The 20,840-nt window shown below is 49.1% G+C and overlaps 1 protein-coding gene across 4 annotated transcripts in view; it reads left to right on the forward strand.

The window, feature by feature from the left end:
- Positions 1-2,182: 2,182 nt before the first annotated feature.
- The window catches only part of si:dkey-202e22.2 (netrin-4), a 31,600-nt gene continuing 12,942 nt past the window's right edge, over positions 2,183-20,840 (forward strand). The window contains exons 1-3 of one of the 4 annotated variants that reach the window (XM_067998358.1): positions 2,183-2,733; positions 11,341-11,882; positions 19,467-19,742. In XM_067998358.1, coding sequence (XP_067854459.1) covers positions 2,667-2,733; positions 11,341-11,882; positions 19,467-19,742 — 885 coding nt within the window. In that variant the 5' untranslated portion in view covers positions 2,183-2,666. Of the gene's footprint in view, positions 2,734-4,968; positions 5,230-10,317; positions 11,883-19,466; positions 19,743-20,840 lie in introns of those variants that run through there. The other 3 variants (XM_067998359.1, XM_067998360.1, XM_067998357.1) reach the window with 3 other exon arrangements.

The raw sequence follows: 20,840 nt of genomic DNA on the forward strand, positions 1-20,840 counted from the left end.
CTTCCTAAAGTGTTAATCGGTTTTTCTGGGCAGAGTTGGGAATTTTTATCCAAAGTCTGTAGAGGGCGATGAAACACTTTGAAACTTGGCATATCTCAGTTAAAAACTATTTTGTCTGTTTGGAGCAGAGGATTATTCAGTGCTGCGGGCTGGAAGGGTAGTCTGTCTGTCGCGGGGGGAGGAGAGGAGATCCTTTGGGTTTTTGAAATTCACACGTCTTTCTTCGTTCGATCACTTCACATATTAAATATATTTATTTAATCCAGTTGTCCTCTGATTTGACCCTTTGATTTAATATTGCTATTTTAGTCTTGGATGGGCGATTTGCTCTCTGAGCTGTGGGAGGGGGGAGAGGGGGGAATTTAATGTCCCATCAGGGGTTGGGTCTTTTTGTCATTAAAACGACCAATTTAAAACAAGACTTTTTTTTATAAAAGAGAGTTTCCTTAATCCTGGACGGATTGGAGTTTGCCCACTCCCACAAATTCCCACCAGCCCTGTTTTTAAAAACAGGACATATTTCACAGTTCGATGACAATTCCGGGGCTCACTGTTCACGTCAACTAATCCTCCCATCGGAATTGGGGCCTTGATTAAACTGATACATGCGTCAGATTTTTAAAAAATCTTTTAATCGGGTTCATCAAGCAAATCAAAGGGGAGCTGACGGTAAAGCTAATTGAGAACATATCAGTACAGATGAGAGGTTGGAACTGTCTGGGCGCACACAACAACATCCTTGTTTAATTTATAGCTTTCTCGGGTTTATTTATAGTCACCGTGGATCAACTGGGAGAGAAAATTACTGCCAGTGCCAGAGAAAGAGAGAGCAGGAGAGCGAACTGTGATTCTCCTCTCCTCGGGACTGACGGGGAGGATTTGCCTTTTCTGTTTCCCCTTATTTGTGCACCTCCTGTCTATTTCCAGCATGTTCCTGCTTCTTTTTTTTTTGTAGGGATATCAAAGAAGCATCAAGCAATCCCAAGGCTGGCCCTTTGGTTGTCCACACTGCCGTCGGTGGAAACAGTTCCTCCCTATCGGCTTTTTCAAAACCCCTCATAACTTTGAACCTCTACTAAATCTCCCCTTAACCTTCTCTGCTCCAAGGAGAACAACCCCAGCTTCTCCAGTCTCTTAGGTTATATCACGGTGAGAGGGTGCAGTCTCCCATATCAACCCCACACACATTCCGGCCAGGGGTCACTGGAAGGTGATCAGGAGCACGGACCCTGGCTGATTCCTCCCCACCCCTCCCTAGCCCAGGGGTACTCGGGTCTAGTTGTGGCAGGTGTAGAGTTATCAGGGATGGACTTTGCATATTCCTGGTCTGTATGGCTCCACACTCCATTGGGAAACTAACCTGCAACCCAGCCTTTGGGGGATCCCAGCACCCATTTCTATTGTCCCTCAGGAAGGATATATTGGTCTTGGAGGGGGTGCAGTGCAGATTCACCAGAATTTACCCCGGGCTTAAAGGGTTAAATTATGAGGACAGGTTGCACAGACTAGGCTCGTATTCCCATAAGTTTAACTCTCTCCCCCAAAAAGCTGGGGGTCAATTGAAAATTTCAAGACTGAGATCGATAGATTTTCGTTGGGTGAGGGTATCGATGGATACGGAGCAAAGGCGGGTAAATGGAGTTGAGGAACAGATCAGCCAGGATCTAATTGAATGGAGGTAGAGGTTCACGGGGCTGAATGGCCTCCTCCTGTTCCTATGTAACAGGCTTGAGGGGCTGAACGGCCTCCTCCTTTTCTTATGTTCCCTCCCCACTCTAGGCTGAGATGAATGAGGCGATAGACACACATCCACCCCCACCCCCCAGACATCTACTAGACCACCTCAGATACACCCAGAACTTCAGAAAGGTTAAAATGACAATGAAAGAGGGAGACATGTTGCAAACCCCTTGATAAGAAAAATGGGACCAGGCCTTATTTTTCAGAGAGTTCCCAGAACTCTAAATCCATCCCATCCCAGACTGGGAGCTCCATTCTCCATAGGGTGGGGTTGGTATAAGAGGGGTGTCTGACACACATGGTGGAGGGGTGGGGGGAGGTGTGAACCCCTTCCATGTGATTGGGTGCTTTTGTGAATGACGTCAGCGTGTTCCGCCCACACGGGGGCGGGGTCTCCAGCCCACGTGCCGCTCCCGGATATAATCTGTCAATTTCATTAAACAGCAACAGATACACGCGACCGAGGAAGGAAACTGACACAAGGAAAGATACTGAGGGAATGAGTGAGGGAGTGGGCAATCGGGCAATAAAGCAGCTAACTGGCCCTAAACAGTAGCTCCTCTCTCACCCTGCAACAGGACAACAGGCGGATTTAACAGAAATATATTTCATGATATCAGCAGAAAAGCAATGGAGACATTTATTAAATGGGGGATTAAATGATGAGTTTTGTTTTTCTCACCTGATTTTTTTGCATTGAGTTATTTATTAAATTGAGTTAGACCCTCGCCCTCCCCACAGCGGTTTGGATGCAATTTTTTATTGCAATCCCTAAAGAGTTCTTGATTTGGAAAAGCTCTCATCAACAGAGGATGCAAGAAGGCGAGACTCGTTCCGAGCCAGGGATAGACAGACAGGAGACATCTGACGGGAAAATGCTCTAGGACTGGCCGGAATTTAAAGGGAAACTTGCCGACCGAGCTGTCATGCAGATTGAAGCTGTCAGTCTCTTCCTGCTCCTGGGATGCATCGCCTGCCGACGAGAGGTAGTAGGTAAGAGGGAGAGCCAGCCAGCTCCACACTGTTACAATTTAATGCCTCTATGTCGGAATGTCTGTCTCTCTGTCTGTCTATCCATCTCTCTGTCTGTCTCTATCTTTCTATCCATCTATCTATCTCTGTCTATCTCTGTCTCTATCTCTCTATCTCTCTCGCTCTCTCTATCTATCTATCTCTGTCTGTATCTATCTATCTATCTATCTATCTATCTATCTATCTATCTATCTATCTATCTCCATCTCTCTATCCATCTATCTATCTCTCTGTCTATCTCTGTCTCTATCTCTCTATCTCTCTCGCTCTCTCTCTCTATCTATCTATCTATCTCTGTCTGTCTGTATCTATCTATCTATCTATCTATCTATCTATCTATCTATCTATCTATCTATCTCTATCTCCATCTCTCTATCTATCTCTGTCTCTATCTCTCTATCTATCTCTCTCTCTGTCTCTATCTATCTCTGTCTGTCTCTATCTGTCTCTATCTATCTATCTATCTATCTATCTCTATCTCCATCTCTCTATCCATCTGTCTATCTCTCTGTGTCTCTATCTATCTCTCTGTCTGTCTCTATATATCTCTCTGTCTCTCTATCTATCTCTCTGTCTGTGTCTATCTATCTCTCTATCTCTCTATCTATCACTCTATCTATCTATCTCTCTGTCTCTATCTCTCTCTCTCTCTCTATCTCTCGGTCTGTCTCTATCTATCTCTCTCTATCTATCTCTCTCTATCTATCTCTCTATCTATCTATCTCTCTGTCTCTATCTATCTCTATCTATCTATCTCTCTGTCTCTATCTATCTATCTCTCTCTATCTCTCTCTCTATCTATCTATCTCTCTGTCTCTATCTATCTATCTCTCTCTATCTATCTATCTATCTCTCTCTCTGTCTATCTATCTATCTATCTCTCTCTCTGTCTCTCTATCTATCTATCTATCTCTCTGTCTGTCTCTATCTATCTATCTATCTCTCTGCCTGTCTCTATCTATCTCTCTCTCTGTCCGTGTCTATCTATCTATCTATCTATCTATCTCTCTGTCTGCCTGTCTCTATCTATCTATCTCTCTGTCTCTATCTATCTATCTCTCTCTATCGCTCTCTCTATCTATCTATCTCTCTGTCTCTATCTATCTATCTCTCTCTCTCTCTCTATCTATCTATCTATCTCTGTCTGTCTCTATCTATCTATCTCTGTCTGTCTCTATATCTATCTATCTCTCTGTCTGTCTCTCTCTCTCTCTCTCTATCTGTCTGTCTCTCTCTCTATCTATCTATCTCTCTGTCTGTCTCTATCTCTCTCTCTCTCTCTATCTATCTATCCATTATGTCTAGCTGATTCCAATGTCTCATTTACCCTTTTAATTCCCTTTCCATAAAATCTGCATTTCCGCCTCTCCTTTCTGCTTCTGGTGATCTCGGTGATTGAATCTATAATTAATTTAGATTCTTTGTTTGTTCCCCCCCCAAGCCTGTCACTCTCGCCCTGTCCATCTGTGAAACTCACTACAACCCAGCTGGAGGGGGATTTTTAAAAAAATGTATTTTGTTTTCTTTTAACATTGGAGTCTTTTTAATCCGTGTTTTTCACTCCGAGTGTTTCTCTCGTGTATTTTGTTGTTTAGTTTTTTTTTCGAATTTGTTCTCTTGTCCTTTCGCCTCTAATAAATCCCAACACTTGTGTCTAAATACCCTGTCTCCTACATCCCGGATCGGCAGATATATTTAACACCGAGTATATCCCGCACCGAACGATTCCCCCTCTGCAAATAATGATTCAAAAATTATATCTTAACAATAAACACTTTTTGCACGATTCTCGGACAATCCAGAACCTCAATATCAGATGTCCATATTTCCAATAATCTTACATCTATAAATATCAACCTATATAATCAAGGACTATCAGTAAATACAATCCTATACTGATTGCACTATTTAGATATATATTTTATATCTTGCATATATTTACACTGTATATAAAATATCTTCCAATATTTTATCTCCACATCCTTGTTTTAACATATGCATGTTTATCTTATATTTGTATATTTTTATATTATAGTTTTATAATTCACATATATATTTCTATTATATACATTCTATAAATGCATCCGTGCATATATGTTTCTGTAATAATTTATATAATGTTAATTTATATATTATTAATTCCAGGGTTCTGATCAGATGCTGGTTGAGGTGGTGTGGGCTGCGATGGGTTAAACACCCCGGGCTTTGTCTCCGAGCTCCCGCTGACACACTCCTGAATAATGAGTCTGGAGATAATCAGATTCATTCTCAGCTCTGCATTCACCGATTGACAACCCATCGAAGCCGTTTTAAAACTCGGACGTCTCCCCTCACACCCACTGACACTGAGTGTCCCCTCACCCCCAGACAAGGCAAAATCAAGTGAATTAACCATAATGTTAGGTTAAAGGATTTTAAAATATCACCAAATGATTTCACCCGGTTTGGATTTAAAAGGTTAGATCTTATCATTCGTATTTAAACTCCCTGCTGACTGTTCTCTGGATTCGACAGAAGTCTGGTTTATACAAAAATAGTAAAAACATGAATTGCACCGTAAATGTACTGAGAAAAATCAAAAGAATTGGACCAGAGAGAGAGAAATTCAGAGAGAGACACTTGGGGGTAGGAGAAAAGAAACCCAAAAGGAGAGAAGGAGGGAGAGAGGAACCCAGAGAGAGATAGAAACAGAGAGAGAGAGAAAAAAATCCAGAGAGAGAGAGACCCAGCGATAGAGAGAACAAAACCAAGGAAGAGAAAGAGGCAGAGAGAAAGAGAGAAATCCAAGGACACAGAGAGAAAAATCCAGTGAGTGTGAGAGGGAGAGTGTGAGAGGGAGAGTGTGAGAGGGAGAGTGTGAGAGGGTGAGAGAGAGAGGGAGGGAGAGTGTGAGAGAGAGAGAGGGAGGGAGAGTGTGAGAGAGAGGGAGGGAGAGTGTGAGAGAGAGAGAGGGAGGGAGAGTGTGAGAGAGAGGGAGGGAGAGTGTGAGAGAGAGGGAGGGAGAGTGCAAGAGAGAGAGAGGGAGGGAGAGTGTGAGAGAGAGGGAGGGAGAGTGCGAGAGAGAGAGAGGGAGGGAGAGTGCGAGAGAGAGGGAGGGAGGGAGAGTGTGAGAGAGAGGGAGGGAGAGGGTGTGAGAGAGAGAGGGTGTGAGAGAGAGAGAGAGAGAGAGAGTGTGAGAGAGAGAGAGGGAGAGTGTGAGAGAGAGAGAGAGAGAGGGAGAGTGTGAGAGAGAGAGAGGGAGAGGGAGAGTGTCAGAGACAGAGGGAGGGAGAGTGTGAGAGAGAGAGAGGGAGAGTGTGAGAGAGAGGGAGAGTGTGAGAGAGAGGGAGAGTGTGAGAGAGAGGGAGAGTGTGAGAGAGAGGGAGAGTGTGAGAGAGAGGGAGAGTGTGAGAGAGAGGGAGAGTGTGAGAGAGAGGGAGAGTGTGAGAGAGAGGGAGAGTGTGAGAGAGAGGGAGAGTGTGAGAGAGAGGGAGAGTGTGAGAGAGAGGGAGAGTGTGAGAGAGAGGGAGAGTGTGAGAGAGAGGGAGAGTGTGAGAGAGAGGGAGAGTGTGAGAGAGAGGGAGAGTGTGAGAGAGAGGGAGAGTGTGAGAGAGAGGGAGAGTGTGAGAGAGAGGGAGAGTGTGAGAGAGAGGGAGAGTGTGAGAGAGAGGGAGAGTGTGAGAGAGAGGGAGAGTGTGAGAGAGAGGGAGAGTGTGAGAGAGAGGGAGAGTGTGAGAGAGAGGGAGAGTGTGAGAGAGAGGGAGAGTGTGAGAGAGAGGGAGAGTGTGAGAGAGAGGGAGAGTGTGAGAGAGAGGGAGAGTGTGAGAGAGAGGGAGAGTGTGAGAGAGAGGGAGAGTGTGAGAGAGAGGGAGAGTGTGAGAGAGAGGGAGAGTGTGAGAGAGAGGGAGAGTGTGAGAGAGAGGGAGAGTGTGAGAGAGAGGGAGAGTGTGAGAGAGAGGGAGAGTGTGAGAGAGAGGGAGAGTGTGAGAGAGAGGGAGAGTGTGAGAGAGAGGGAGAGTGTGAGAGAGAGGGAGAGTGTGAGAGAGAGGGAGAGTGTGAGAGAGAGGGGGAGGGAGAGTGTGTGAGAGAGAGAGGGAGGGAGTGTGAGAGGGAGAGTGTGAGAGGGAGAGGGAGAGGGAGAGTGTGAGAGGGAGAGGGAGAGGGAGAGTGTGAGAGGGAGAGTGTGTGTGAGAGAGAGGGAGAGTGTGTGAGAGAGAGAGAGAGGGAGAGTGTGTGAGAGAGAGAGGGAGAGTGTGAGAGAGAGAGAGGGAGAGTGTGAGAGAGAGAGAGGGAGAGTGTGAGAGAGAGAGAGGGAGAGTGTGAGAGAGAGAGAGAGAGAGGGAGAGTGTGAGAGAGAGAGAGGGAGGGAGTGTGAGAGAGAGAGGGAGGGAGTGTGAGAGGGAGAGTGTGAGAGGGAGAGGGAGAGGGAGAGTGTGAGAGGGAGAGGGAGAGGGAGAGTGTGAGAGGGAGAGTGTGTGTGAGAGAGAGGGAGAGTGTGTGAGAGAGAGAGAGAGGGAGAGTGTGTGAGAGAGAGAGGGAGAGTGTGAGAGAGAGAGAGGGAGAGTGTGAGAGAGAGAGAGGGAGAGTGTGAGAGAGAGAGAGGGAGAGTGTGAGAGAGAGAGAGAGAGAGGGAGAGTGTGAGAGAGAGAGAGGGAGAGGGAGAGTGTCAGAGACAGAGGGAGGGAGAGTGTGAGAGAGAGAGAGGGAGAGTGTGAGAGAGAGGGAGAGTGTGAGAGAGAGGGAGAGTGTGAGAGAGAGGGAGAGTGTGAGAGAGAGGGAGAGTGTGAGAGAGAGGGAGAGTGTGAGAGAGAGGGAGAGTGTGAGAGAGAGGGAGAGTGTGAGAGAGAGGGAGAGTGTGAGAGAGAGGGAGAGTGTGAGAGAGAGGGAGAGTGTGAGAGAGAGGGAGAGTGTGAGAGAGAGGGAGAGTGTGAGAGAGAGGGAGAGTGTGAGAGAGAGGGAGAGTGTGAGAGAGAGGGAGAGTGTGAGAGAGAGGGAGAGTGTGAGAGAGAGGGAGAGTGTGAGAGAGAGGGAGAGTGTGAGAGAGAGGGAGAGTGTGAGAGAGAGGGAGAGTGTGAGAGAGAGGGAGAGTGTGAGAGAGAGGGAGAGTGTGAGAGAGAGGGAGAGTGTGAGAGAGAGGGAGAGTGTGAGAGAGAGGGAGAGTGTGAGAGAGAGAGGGAGGGAGAGTGTGTGAGAGAGAGAGGGAGGGAGTGTGAGAGGGAGAGTGTGTGAGAGGGAGAGTGTGTGAGAGGGAGAGGGAGAGGGAGAGGGAGAGGGAGAGGGAGAGTGTGAGAGGGAGAGGGAGAGGGAGAGTGTGAGAGGGAGAGTGTGAGAGGGAGAGTGTGAGTGTGAGAGGGAGAGTGTGAGAGGGAGAGTGTGAGTGTGAGTGTGAGAGGGAGAGTGTGAGAGGGAGAGTGTGAGTGTGAGAGGGAGAGTGTGAGAGGGAGAGTGTGTGTGAGAGAGAGGGAGAGTGTGTGAGAGAGAGAGAGAGAGAGGGAGAGTGTGAGAGAGAGAGAGGGAGAGTGTGAGAGAGAGAGAGGGAGAGTGTGAGAGAGAGAGAGGGAGAGTGTGAGAGAGAGAGAGGGAGGGAAAATGTGAGAGAGAGGGAGAGTGTGTGAGAGAGAGAGGGAGAGTGTGTGAGAGAGAGAGGGAGAGTGTGTGAGAGAGAGAGGGAGAGTGTGAGAGAGAGAGAGGGAGAGTGTGAGAGAGAGAGAGGGAGGGAAAATGTGAGAGAGAGGGAGGGAGAGTGTGAGAGAGAGGGAGAGTGTGAGAGAGAGGGAGAGTGTGAGGGAGAGGGAGAGAGCGAGGGAGAGGGAGAGAGCGAGGGAGAGGGAGAGAGCGAGGGAGAGGGCGAGACTAAGGGAGAGGGAGAGACTAAGGGAGAGGGAGAGACTAAGGGAGAGGGAGAGACTAAGAGTTTGAGAGAGAGATTGGACTCAATGAGAGAGATTGGTGGGTTCATAATAAAGAAAGGTCCTTTTAGGACAGATACCAGTTAATTGTTCTTCACACACACACAGCGGATCAACATGTGGTATAAACTTCCAGACACGGGAGCGGAGACCAAAACCCTGGAATAATTTAAGAAGCAGTTGGAGGCTGTGAGGCGATGATGTCAGGATATCTGCGGATGAATGAACCAGCAGGCACCCAATGGGTTTTCCCATCTATAATTATCTTGGGAGCCCAGAAAGCATTGGAGGGAGAGAAAAATACAAACAGATTGAAAAGGAACGGGAGGGAAAGAGACAATGAAAGCAGCAAACCAGACAGAATCATCAATAGGCATTTCAGGAAAGGAGAAAGAAGAAAGCATTATCTCTCCTCATCCTCGCCAGGCTTTCTGCAGCCTTGGACACAGTGCACACCTCCCTTCTCCAACACCTCTCCTCCATCGTCCAGCTCAATGGAATTTCCTTTGCTTGGTTCCACCCATAGCTACCCAATCATAGTCAGAATCTCCAGTAATGGCTTCTCTTCTCTCCCCCACACCGTTATCTCCAGAAGTCCCTAAGGGATCTATCCTTGTCTCTATCCATATCTACATGTTGCCCCTTGGAGATATCATCTGCAGGTATGGGTTCAGCTTCCACATGCAGGCTGATGGTACCCAGCTCTGCCTCTCCACACCTCTCCGCTGCCTTTGTGTTGTCAGACTGGATGACCGATATCCAGTCTTGGATGATCCACAATTTTCTCCAACTAAATATTGGGAAAAACACAAGCCATCATCTTCGGCCCCCACCACAAACTCCATTCCCTAACCACTGATGCCATCCCCTTCCCCAATTGCTGTCTCAGACTGGACCAGGCTCTTTACAACCTCAGCATCCCATTTGATCCTGAGCTAAGTTTCCGACTCCATATCCTCTCTGTCGAAAAAAAACTGCGTACTTCCACCTCCTTAACATCGCCCGTCTCCGGCCCTGCCTCAGCCCATCTGCTGCTGAAACCCTAATCCGTGCTTTTGTCACCTCCATCCTCGACTATTCCAATGCTCTCCTGGCCGGCCTCCCATCTTCCACCCTCCGTAAACTGCAGCTCATCCAAAACTCTGCTGCCCCGTATCCTAATTCGCACCAAGTCCCGTTCACCCATCACCCCTAGGCTTGTTGATCTACACTGGCTCCCTGCCTTTGATTTAAAATTCTTATCCTCGAGATTAAATCCCTTCATGGCCGACACTGAACTCTTCATTCCTCTGACCTTGGCTTCTCGTGCATCCCCCCCCCCACCTCGCCCCTTTACCCCACTATTGGTGGCCGTGCCTTCAGCTGTCTCAGACCCACGCTCTGGAATTCCCTCCCTAAGCCGCTCCGCCTCTCCTCACTTTAAGACCCTCCTTAAAACCCACCTCTTTGACCCAGCTTTTTTTCACCCCTTCTAATATCTCCTTCTTTGGCTCAGAGTCCGTTCTTTCCTTCCAACTCTGCGAAAAACTGTGGAACGTCTTTCTACGTTATTTAAAGGGTGCTATGTAAACGCTAGCTGTTACTGTCATCACATCTCTCAGAAACATTCCCAAAGCAGGTCACATACACGGAATTCGGAGAGAAGGTGAGAAACATCAGATAGTAGTGATTACAGTTTGACTTTTCAGAGGGTTGCAGGAAGGAAGGAGGATTGTTGGAGGGAAGGAGTTTCCGAGTTTCAATGACCTGGGAAAGAATGAGTTGGAGTCGGAGACCATGCGATGGGCATTGATTTCAACACAGTGAGGATGCAGGGAGGAGGAAGAGTGTGTAGGACGGGGGATACAGAGCTTAGGAGGCTGAAAAGAGGAAAGTTCAGAGGAGCACTGACCACAGTACGATTAACAGAACAGAGCAAGACAATAAACAACAACAACTTGCATTTATATAGCGTCTTTAACATAGTAAAACGTCCCAAGGTGCTTCACAGGAGTATAAATCAGACAAAAATTGACACCGAGCCACATAAGGAGATATTAGGACAGATGACCAAAAGCTTGGTCAAAGAGATAGGTTTTAAGGAGCGTCTTAAAGGAGGAGAGAGAGGTAGAGAGGCGGAGAGGTTTAGGGATGGAATTCCAGAGCTTAGGGTCTAGGCAGCTGAAGGCACGGCCGCCAATGGTGGAGTGATTGAAATCGGGGATGCGCAAGAGGCCAGAATTGGAGGAGTGCAGAGATCTCGGAGGGTTGTTGGGCAGGAGGAGGTTACGGAGATAGGGAGGGGCGAGGGCCATGGAGGGATTTGAAAATAAGGATGACAATTTTAAAATCGAGGTGTTCCCAGACCGGGAACCAATGTAGGTCAGTGAGCACAGGGGTGATGGCAGAAAGGGACTTGGTGCAAGTTAGGATACGGGCAGCAAAGATTTGGGCGAGGGTTGGGACAGAGAAATGAGTTGAGATTGGAGGCTGGAGGCAAGAGAAGAGAAGGGAAGTTCCATTCGACAACTTGCTTTTTTTCTTGTATGCTCTAAAGGAGTCTTGGAAAAGTCTCCCAGATATGGGAACCACATTCATCCCTTGTACTCTGCGGGGAGTTTGTGCATGCTCTACAGATGGAAACCCTCCGCCAAAGGACGGACTTGTGTTGTCAGTAACTTTCCTTTCTCTCCGCCATCAGGCAGGGCGAAGTTACAAGCCTCTCGATGTGACGGCCAGTCTTGCAACCCCTCCGTCGGTAACCTGGCTACCGGGAGGACGGTGAGGACTCTCACCACTTGCGGTGACAACGGCACGGAGCAGTTCTGCTCCTTCCTGGACGACGAGGGTCCTGGGGACCCCGCCTCGATCTGCAGACGCACCAAGTGTTCCAAATGCAACTCTAACCGATCGGAATACTCCCACCCCCCGTCCGACATGACAGACGATTTCTTCCTCCGCCAGAGCAGCTGGTGGCAGTCTGCCCAAGGGGCGCCCAGGGAGGAGATCAGGCTGGACCTGGAGACGGAATTCTACCTGACGCATGCCATCGTGCTCTTTAAGTCCCCCAGGCCGGCGGTCATGTTGCTGGAGAGGTCCCAGGACTATGGGCGAACCTGGAGGCCGTACAAATATTTTGCCAGGAATTGCACAGAGATGTTCGGGATGGCCGATGACATCACGTGGGAGAACTCGCTCTGTACGTCCAGATACTCCGATCCACTGCCCTGTTCCAAGGGTGAGGTAAGTGTTCTTCAAAACTGACAAGTGTTCTTCACCATCTTTCTTGGTTTAGTGTCAACCGTGATTCAGCGGGCAAAACTCTCACCTCGGAGTCAGAAGGTCGTGGGCTCGAGCCCCACTCCAGAGACTTGAGCCCATAATCCAGGCCGACACTCCCAATGCAGTACTGAGGGAGTGCTGCACTGTCGGAGGTGCCGCCTTTCGGATGAGACGTTAAATCGAGGCCCCGTCTGTCCTCTCAGGTCGATGCAAAGGACCCCATGGCACTATTTCGAAAAAGAGCAGGGGAGTTCTCCCCGGTGTCCTGGGGCCAATATTTATCCCTCAACCAACATCACTAAAAACAGTTAATCTGGTCATTTATCACATTGCTGTTTGTGGGATCTTGCTGTGTATAATTTGTCTGCTGAGTTTTCTACATTACAACAGTGACTACATTTCCAAAGTACTTCATTGGCTGTAAAGCACTTTGGGACATCCTGAGGTCATGAAAAGAGTTATATAGATGCAGGTCGGTCTTTCTTTCCTTCTTGCTTTCTTTTCCCTCATCACCTTTCTTCCCCTCCCTTCTGAAGACACAGACCTCGCAGGCACTGGCCAGTGAGTATCTCCAGTACCTCACCAGTGGCTATTCCTGACCTGTGTGCTGGAGTGAGCCTTTAGCTCAGTGATAACCATTCCCGCCTCTGAGCCAGATGATGCAAGGTTCGAACCCTCGCTCCAGACTGTCCCGGGGAGTGGAGACTGGAGCTCCAGACTGTCCCGGGGAGCGGAGACCGGAGACCGGAGCTCCAGACAGTCCCGGGGAGCGGAGACCGGAGCTCCAGACTGTCCCGGGGAGCGGAGAACGGAGCTCCAGACAGTCCCGGGGAGCGGAGACCGGAGCTCCAGACAGTCCCGGGGAGTGGAGACCGGAGCTCCAGACTGTCCCGGGGAGTGGAGACCGGAGCTCCAGACTGTCCCGGGGAGCGGAGACCGGAGCTCCAGACAGTCCCGGGGAGCGGAGGCCGGAGCTCCAGACAGTCCCGGGGAGCGGAGACCGGAGCTCCAGACAGTCCCGGGGAGCGGAGACCGGAGCTCCAGACAGTCCCGGGGAGCGGAGACCGGAGCTCCAGACAGTCCCGGGGAGCGGAGACCGGAGCTCCAGACAGTCCCGGGGAGCGGAGACCGGAGCTCCAGACAGTCCCGGGGAGCGGAGACCGGAGCTCCAGACAGTCCCGGGGAGCGGAGACCGGAGCTCCAGACAGTCCCGGGGAGCGGAGACCGGAGCTCCAGACAGTCCCGGGGAGCGGAGACCGGAGCTCCAGACAGTCCCGGGGAGCGGAGACCGGAGCTCCAGACAGTCCCGGGGAGCGGAGACCGGAGCTCCAGACAGTCCCGGGGAGCGGAGACCGGAGCTCCAGACAGTCCCGGGGAGCGGAGACCGGAGCTCCAGACAGTCCCGGGGAGCGGAGACCGGAACTCCAGACAGTCCCGGGGAGCGGAGACCGGAGCTCCAGACAGTCCCGGGGAGCGGAGACCGGAACTCCAGACAGTCCCGGGGAGCGGAGACCGGAGCTCCAGACAGTCCCGGGGAGCGGAGACCGGAGCTCCAGACAGTCCCAGCCTATCGGCCGGTATAGAGACGGTTACGGCCATGGAAGGAGTGTTCACGTCGCAGCCTGTCAGACTGTTAATCAGCCTGCGAATCCTCTCACTACTTCAAGGGAAGAGAGTGAAGATACAATAATCTGTGAGCCCACACATTGAGGGCAGGATGTTTGAACGTGGGAGGCATCACCATAGCCAAGCCCAAACCCATTCCAGCAGGAGTCTCTGTGATCAGGAGCTGATATTTGGGGTAGCGAAACATTATTTTTTAATGGAATTTTCTCCCCTCTTCTCCTGAAGGTGTCTATTCTTGCTGGGAAACAACACTGAGTCTAGTTTTGGGCACTGAACCCCAGGAAAGATATGTTGGCCTTGGAGGGGGTGCAGCCTAGATTCACCAAAATGATTCCAGGCTTAAAGGGTTAAATTATGAGGTCAGGTTCCATAAACTTGGTTTGTATTCCCTTGTGTTTAGAAGTTTGAGGGGTGATCTAATTGAGGTGTTTATAATGGTAATGGGATTCGATAGGTTAGATAGAGAGAAATTATTTCCTCTGGTGGGGGGAGTCCAGAACAAGGGGGCAGAACCTTAAAATTAGAGCCAGGCCGTTCAGGGGTGATGTCAGGAAGCACTTCCTCACACAAAGGGGAGTGGAAATCTGGAACTCTCTTCCCCCAAAAAAGGTTGTTGAGGCTGGGGGTCAATTGGAGATTTCAAGACTGAGATCGGTAGATTTTTGTTGGGTAAGGGTATCGAGGGATACGGAGCAAAGGCGGGTAAATGGAGATGAGGCACAGATCAGCCGTGATCTAGCTGAACGGCCGAGCAGGCCGGAGGGGCAGAATGGCCTCCTCCTGTTCCTATATGGCACATTAACCGACTGAATCAGCGGTTGGGACTCCTTGACGTGTGCGCCCCTCCCCGCTCGAGAAATTTCGAATGTTGAGCAGAGGAGCAATGAAAAAGATATCATGTGGAAACTGGGAATAAAAATGGAAGAATCACATCACCACATCAGAGCCAATTACTCTTCTGGAAGTGTAATGCCTTTCAATAAATTCCTCCAGTGTTATTTTATATTTCCTTGGGGAGATGAACGCTCCAAACTCTGGCTCTCACGCAAGCTTGTTTTGCTTCGGGTCGTTCCAAAAGCGGGGCGATGGCCGGTGGGGGGGGGGAGAGAACCTTCTCGTTCAGATTCCATCTGCCCTGCCTCTCAGATACAAAATGTTAGACTGGGTAAAGTAAATATTTAGTCTCTTATCAAGAGATCAGGACAGAAGCAGTAGTACAGGGAAAAGCACAACTCCCTGTGAAAGGGAGTTCTATATTTTTTTTTGAGGGGAATTTAATTTGAAGCATGTGAACCAGAAGCTGCTTTGCCTGAGCGTCTCTTTTGAGCTGAGCCTGGATCGGGAGCCGATTCTGTCCGGCTTTCCAGGATCGGGAGCCGATTCTGTCCGGTTATCCCGGATCGGGATCCGATTCTGTCCGGTTATCCCGGATCGGGATCCGATTCTGTCCGGTTATCCCGGATCGGGATCCGATTCTGTCCGGCTTTCCAGGATCAGGATCCGATTCTGTCCGGTTATCCCGGATCAGGATCCGATTCTGTCCGGTTATCCCGGATCAGGATCCGATTCTGTCCGGCTTTCCAGGATCAGGATCCGATTCTGTCCGGTTATCTCGGATCAGGATCCAATTCTGTCCGGTTATCCCGGATCGGGAGCCGATTCTGTCCGGTTATCCCAGATCCGGATCCGATTCTGTCCGGCTTTTCAGGATCAGGATCCGATTCTGTCCGGTTATCCTGGATCAAGATCCAATTCTGTCCGGTTATCCCGGATCAGGATCCAATTCTGTCCGGTTATCCCGGATCAGGATCCAATTCTGTCCGGTTATCCTGGATCGGGATCCAATTCTGTCCGACTTTCCAGGATCGGGAGCTAATTCTGTCCAGTTATCCTGGACCGGGAGCCAATTCTGTCTGGTTATCCCGGATCAGGATCCGATTCTGTCCAGTTTCCAGGATTGGGAGCCAATTCTGTCCGGTTATCCCGGATCAGGATCCAATTCTGTCCAGTTATCCCGGATCAGGATCCGATTCTGTCCAGTTTCCAGGATCGGGAGCCAATTCTGTCCGATTATCCCGGATCGGGAGCTGATTCTGTCCGGATTATCCTGGATCGGGATTCAATTCTGTCCGGTTATCCTGGATCGGGAGCCGATTATCCCGGATCGGGAACCCATTCTGTCCGGGTTATCCCGGATCGGGAGCTGATTCTGTCCGGGTTATCCCGGATCGAGATCCGATTCTGTCCGGGTTATCCCGGATCGGGAGCTGATTCTGTCCGGGTTATCCCGGATCGAGATCCGATTCTGTCCGGGTTATCCCGGATCGGGAGCTGATTCTGTCCGGGTTATCCCGGATCGAGATCCGATTCTGTCCGGGTTATCCCGGATCCGGATCTGATTCTGTCCGATTATCCCGGATCGGGAGCCGATTCTGTCAAGATGCGGCTGTGCTGATGCACTGTGCGTGTTTATCCTGTCCGACCCCTGCAGTGCCTGCTCGTCCACACTTGGTCTTCAGCCTGGTTCTGCCAAACCTGTTTGTAAATTGTCCAAACATAGGTCATTGGGTTGAGTCCGCACGAGGAGAGAGAGCGCACTCTCCAACTGTGTGAATTTCCCTGTGATTTTCACGCACGCTAAACACCCGACCGACTGAAAACAAAATGCAAAGAGTGGCGAGTAAGGTGGCCGCTGTCTGAGGCTGAACCAGGCCGTTCGCGACCTTGGCGTCCTATTTGACCCTGAGATGAGCTTCCGACCCCATATCCGCTCCATCACCAAGACCCCCTACTTCCACCTCCGTAACATCGCCCGTCTCCACCCCTGCCTCAGCTCATCTGCTGCTGAAACCCTCATCCATGCCTTTGTTACCTCCAGACTCGACTATTCCAATGCTCTCCTGGCCGGCCTCTCATCTTCCATCCTCCGTAAACTTGAGCTCATCCAAAACTCTGCTGCCCATATCCTAACTCGCACCGAGTGCCGTTCACCCATCACCCACTGTGCTCACTGACCTACATCGGCTCCCGGTCTGGTAACACCTCGATTTTAAAATTCTCATCCTTATGTTCAAATCCCTCCATGCCCTCTACCCTCCCTATCTCTGTAACCTCCTCCAGCCCAACAACCCTCCGAGATCTCTACGCTCCTCCAATTCTGGCCTCTTGTGCGTCCCTGATTTTAATCGCTCCACCATTGGCGGCCTAGGCCCCAAGATTTGGAATTCCCTCCCTAAACCTTTACCCCTTTCCTCCTCTCTTTCCTCCTTTCAGACGCTCTCTAAAAGCTACTTAACTGTCCTAATAGCTCCTTATGTGGTTCGGTGTCAAATTTTGTTTGATAATCGCTCCTGTGAAGCGCCTTGGGATGTTTTACTTCATTAAAGGTGCGATATAAATGCAAGTTATTATTGTTGTTAATTCTCTGCTGCAAGGAGAACAATCTCAGCTTCTCCAGTCTCTCCGCATAACTGAGGTCCCTCATCCCTGGAACCATTCTGGTAAATCTCCTCTGCACCCGCTCCAAGATCTTGACATCCTTCCTAAAGTGTGGTGCCCAGAATTGGACACAATACTCCAGCTGAGGCCTAACCAGTGATTTATAAAGGTTTAGCATAACTTCCTTGTTGGGAGATTGGAACCGGCCGACTGGTTAGTCCAGTAGTTGAGCGAGGCAGAGTCGCAGTTTACCATGGTACTGCTGGTAAAAGAGGCACTGGTGATTGGTATTTGATAGGGCATGGAGGGTTAGACCTGTCAGTAGGGGGCTGGCGTTCTTCCCAATATGCTCCCAATATATCATCACCTCCCAAGTCTCGTTCCATCCTGACTTGTTCATCTATTGCCGTTTCTTCATTGTCGCTGGGTTAATATCCCACAATGTGTTTGATTTAGACAGAAATACTCCCAGCTACATTCTCCTCCTGCATTCTCATCTTCTTGCAGACTTTGCTGGGCCTCACTGCCTTTCAAAAACCTGACTGCCTATTGTCTCTGTCTCTGCATTTTATCTCCTCTGTTCACCAGCCGGAGAAGGATCAGAGACAATCCAATACAATGGGTGTGAGGTGTTTTTCATTTGCCGAGACAGGTTAATAAATTGCTTATTAGTTACAGTATGGAGAAGCAACATCATAGCTACATCATTAGTATTTTCACTAGTTACTGTTTCATGGGCTTTTTTTAAACAAGTGAATTCACTGTTTTAAATACATTTTAAAGGTGTTTTTTTTCCAAAATTTTTCTGTGGAGAAAAATAGTCAGAAGATTCCAAAAAATGATTGCTCTCTTCCCCTGTACAGCTGACCCTTGCTGAGTGCAATAAACAGGATGGCCCGGTGGTGAAGGATAGAATACTGGAGCCTGGTCTTCAGTTGCTTCCAAGCCTTTATTCACAGAGATCCCAATACCCATCGTGCACCCACTAGATAAGCTCCCATATAGATGGATACAAGAGAGTCCACAGTTGATACCCACCACGTGAATACAATTAACACTAATTGATATAAATCATATGGATATAATTTACAATGAGGTATGGTTCCACACACAGCAACTGCCCTTACCCACTGTCCGATATCTTACCCAAGTAGCACTTTTACACGTGTGAGTCTAAACAGCGACTGTTGGCAGGCTATTCCACTGTGGGGGACATCACATCTCAGCTTGTTCCAGCTCTCACCCAACAGCCACAGGTGTCTTGTCCATCAGGGATAGTAATCAGGAGTATGGCCAAAGTTTCCTTCCTCAGCCCAGGGTCACTTAGGCCTGTTGGGCCAGCTCAAATCAGCTAATTCGGCCACAGGCTCGAGAATTAACAGATTACTGCACAGTTTCTCAAAATGCATTCTCAGGATGTGGGCGTCGCTGGCAAGGCCGGCATTTATTGCCCATCTCCTAGTTGCCCTGAGAAGGTGGTAGTGGTGGGCCGCCTTCTTGAACTGCTGGGTAATGGGTTTGATGCAACTGAGAGGCCACTTCAGAGGGCAGTTAAGAGTCAACCATCTTGGTGTGGGGGACTGGAGTCACATATAGGCCCAGACCGGGTAAGGACGGCAGGTTTCCTTCCCTAAAGGACATTAGTGAACCAGTTGGGTTTTTACGACAATCCGACAGCTTCATGGTCACTTTTACTGAGACCAGCTTTTTAGTTCAAGATTTTTCAAAAATTTAAACTGAATTCAAATTCTCAAATAGCCCTGGTGGGATTTGAACTCACATTCTCTGGATTATTAGTCCAGGCCTCTGGGTTACTAGTTCAGTAACATAATCTTAAGAGCATTGTGCACAGTTCTGGTCTCCATATTATAAAAAGGATATAGAGGCATTGGAGAAGGTGCAAAAAAGATTTACAAGGATGAAACCAGAACTGAGAGGTTATAACTATCAGGGAAGATTGAACAGGCTGGGGGTCTTTCCTCTAGAAAAGAGAAGACTGAGGGGTGACCTGATAGAGATCTTTGAGATAATGAAAGGGTTTAATAGGGTGGACGTAGAGATGTTTCCAATTGCGGGGGAGACCATAACTAGGGGCCATAAATATAAGATAGTCACTAATAAATCCAATAGGGAATTCAGGAGAAACTTCTTTACCCAGAGAGTGGTGAGAATGTGGAACTCGCTCCCACAAGGAGTAGTTGAGGTGAATAGTGTAGATGGATTTAAGGGGAAGCTGGATAAACACATGAGGGAGAAAGGAACAGAAGGATATGCTGATAGGGTGAGATGAAGTAGGGAGGGAGGAGGCTCGTGTGGAGCATAAACACCGGCACAGACCAGTTGGGCCGAATGGCCTGTATCTGTGCTGTACATTCAATGTAATTCTATGTAAAACCACTTACACCACCCAAAGGGAACCAAACACTAAGACTGTCCCTCACTGATCCAGGCGTGGCCTTTATGCTGTGTTGTGTGTTACAGGTGATATTCCGTGCCTTGTCCCCTGGCAACAGGGTTGAAAACCCTTACAGTACGGAGGCTCAGGACATCATGAAACTCACCAACTTGCGTCTCCACTTGCTGAAGCGGCAGGAATGCCCTTGCCAGGGCCTGGGGCTCCTGGAGAAGCCCCAGAGATTTGCCCATTACGCGGTCTACGACTTGATTGTCCGGGGGAGCTGTTTTTGTAATGGACACGCCGAGGAGTGCCAACCGTTGGACGGGCCCGAGCGAGAGGGCAGGAGCACGGAGGCCATGGTGAGTCGAGCCAAGTGCGAAATGTTCTCTCCGCAGTGTATAACACGTCAGGTGTCAGCCATGGCTCAGTGGATATCACTCTTGCCTCTGAATCAGAAGGTCGTGGGTTTGAACCCCACCCCAGAGACTTAAGCACAAAATCCAGGCTGACACTCCCAGCGCAGTACTGAGGGAGTGCTGCACCGTCGGAGGTGCCGTCTTTCAGATGAGACGTTAAACCGAGACCCTGTCTGCCCTCTCAGATGGGAGTAAAAGTTTCCACGGCTACAATTGGAAGAAGAGCAGAGGAGTTCTGCCTGGCCTGGCCAATATTTATCTCTCAACCAGCCTCACCACTCCCAGGGCTCTATCTTCACACTGACAGATGGAAAGGGATCTGAAACAGTTATACAATTAGTCCCGCTCCCCTGTTCTTTCCCCATAGCCCTGCAAATTTTTCCTTTTCAAGTATTTATTCAATTCCCTTTTGAAAGTTACTATTGAATCTGCTTCCACCGCCCTTTCAGGCAGCGCATTCCAGATCAGAACAACTCGCTGAATAAGAAAATGTCACCTCAACTTCCCCTGGTTCTTTTGCCAATTATCTTAAATCTGTATCCTCTGGTTATCAACACTCCTTCACAATTCTCCTTATCTACTCTGTCAAAACCCCTCATCATTTTGAACCCCTCAATTAAATCACCCCTTATCCTTCTCTATCCCAAGGAGAACAATCCCAGCTTCTCTAGTCTTCGTTTATCGAGATTTTGTTGCCTCTTCTAATATAAAAAAGTGAAGCTAATTTCGGAGAGTCGAAGAGCACAGTAAGAAGAAAACTAAGAGATGGGTTTAGAGACCAACAGTACTGGGCACCGACCAAAGTCAGAACAAGGAGGAGAAATAAATCAGGAACTTCCAACATCTGAGGTTCAACTACGGATATAAAAAACATAACTGTAAGAAAGTTGGGTCACAGTTATAAATAGTCTGGGAAATACTCTTTAAATAGCTCATTGGGAAGGAGAATGGGTTTAAATGTTTCAAATGCCAAGCATAACATGACAGAATCGAGCTGTCTAAGCAAAATTCCCTCGCTGACTCCTGCCGCACTTTACCCAT

This window comes from Heptranchias perlo, chromosome 17, assembly GCF_035084215.1.
Source record: "Heptranchias perlo isolate sHepPer1 chromosome 17, sHepPer1.hap1, whole genome shotgun sequence".
NCBI classification, from domain to species: Eukaryota; Metazoa; Chordata; class Chondrichthyes; order Hexanchiformes; family Hexanchidae; genus Heptranchias; species Heptranchias perlo.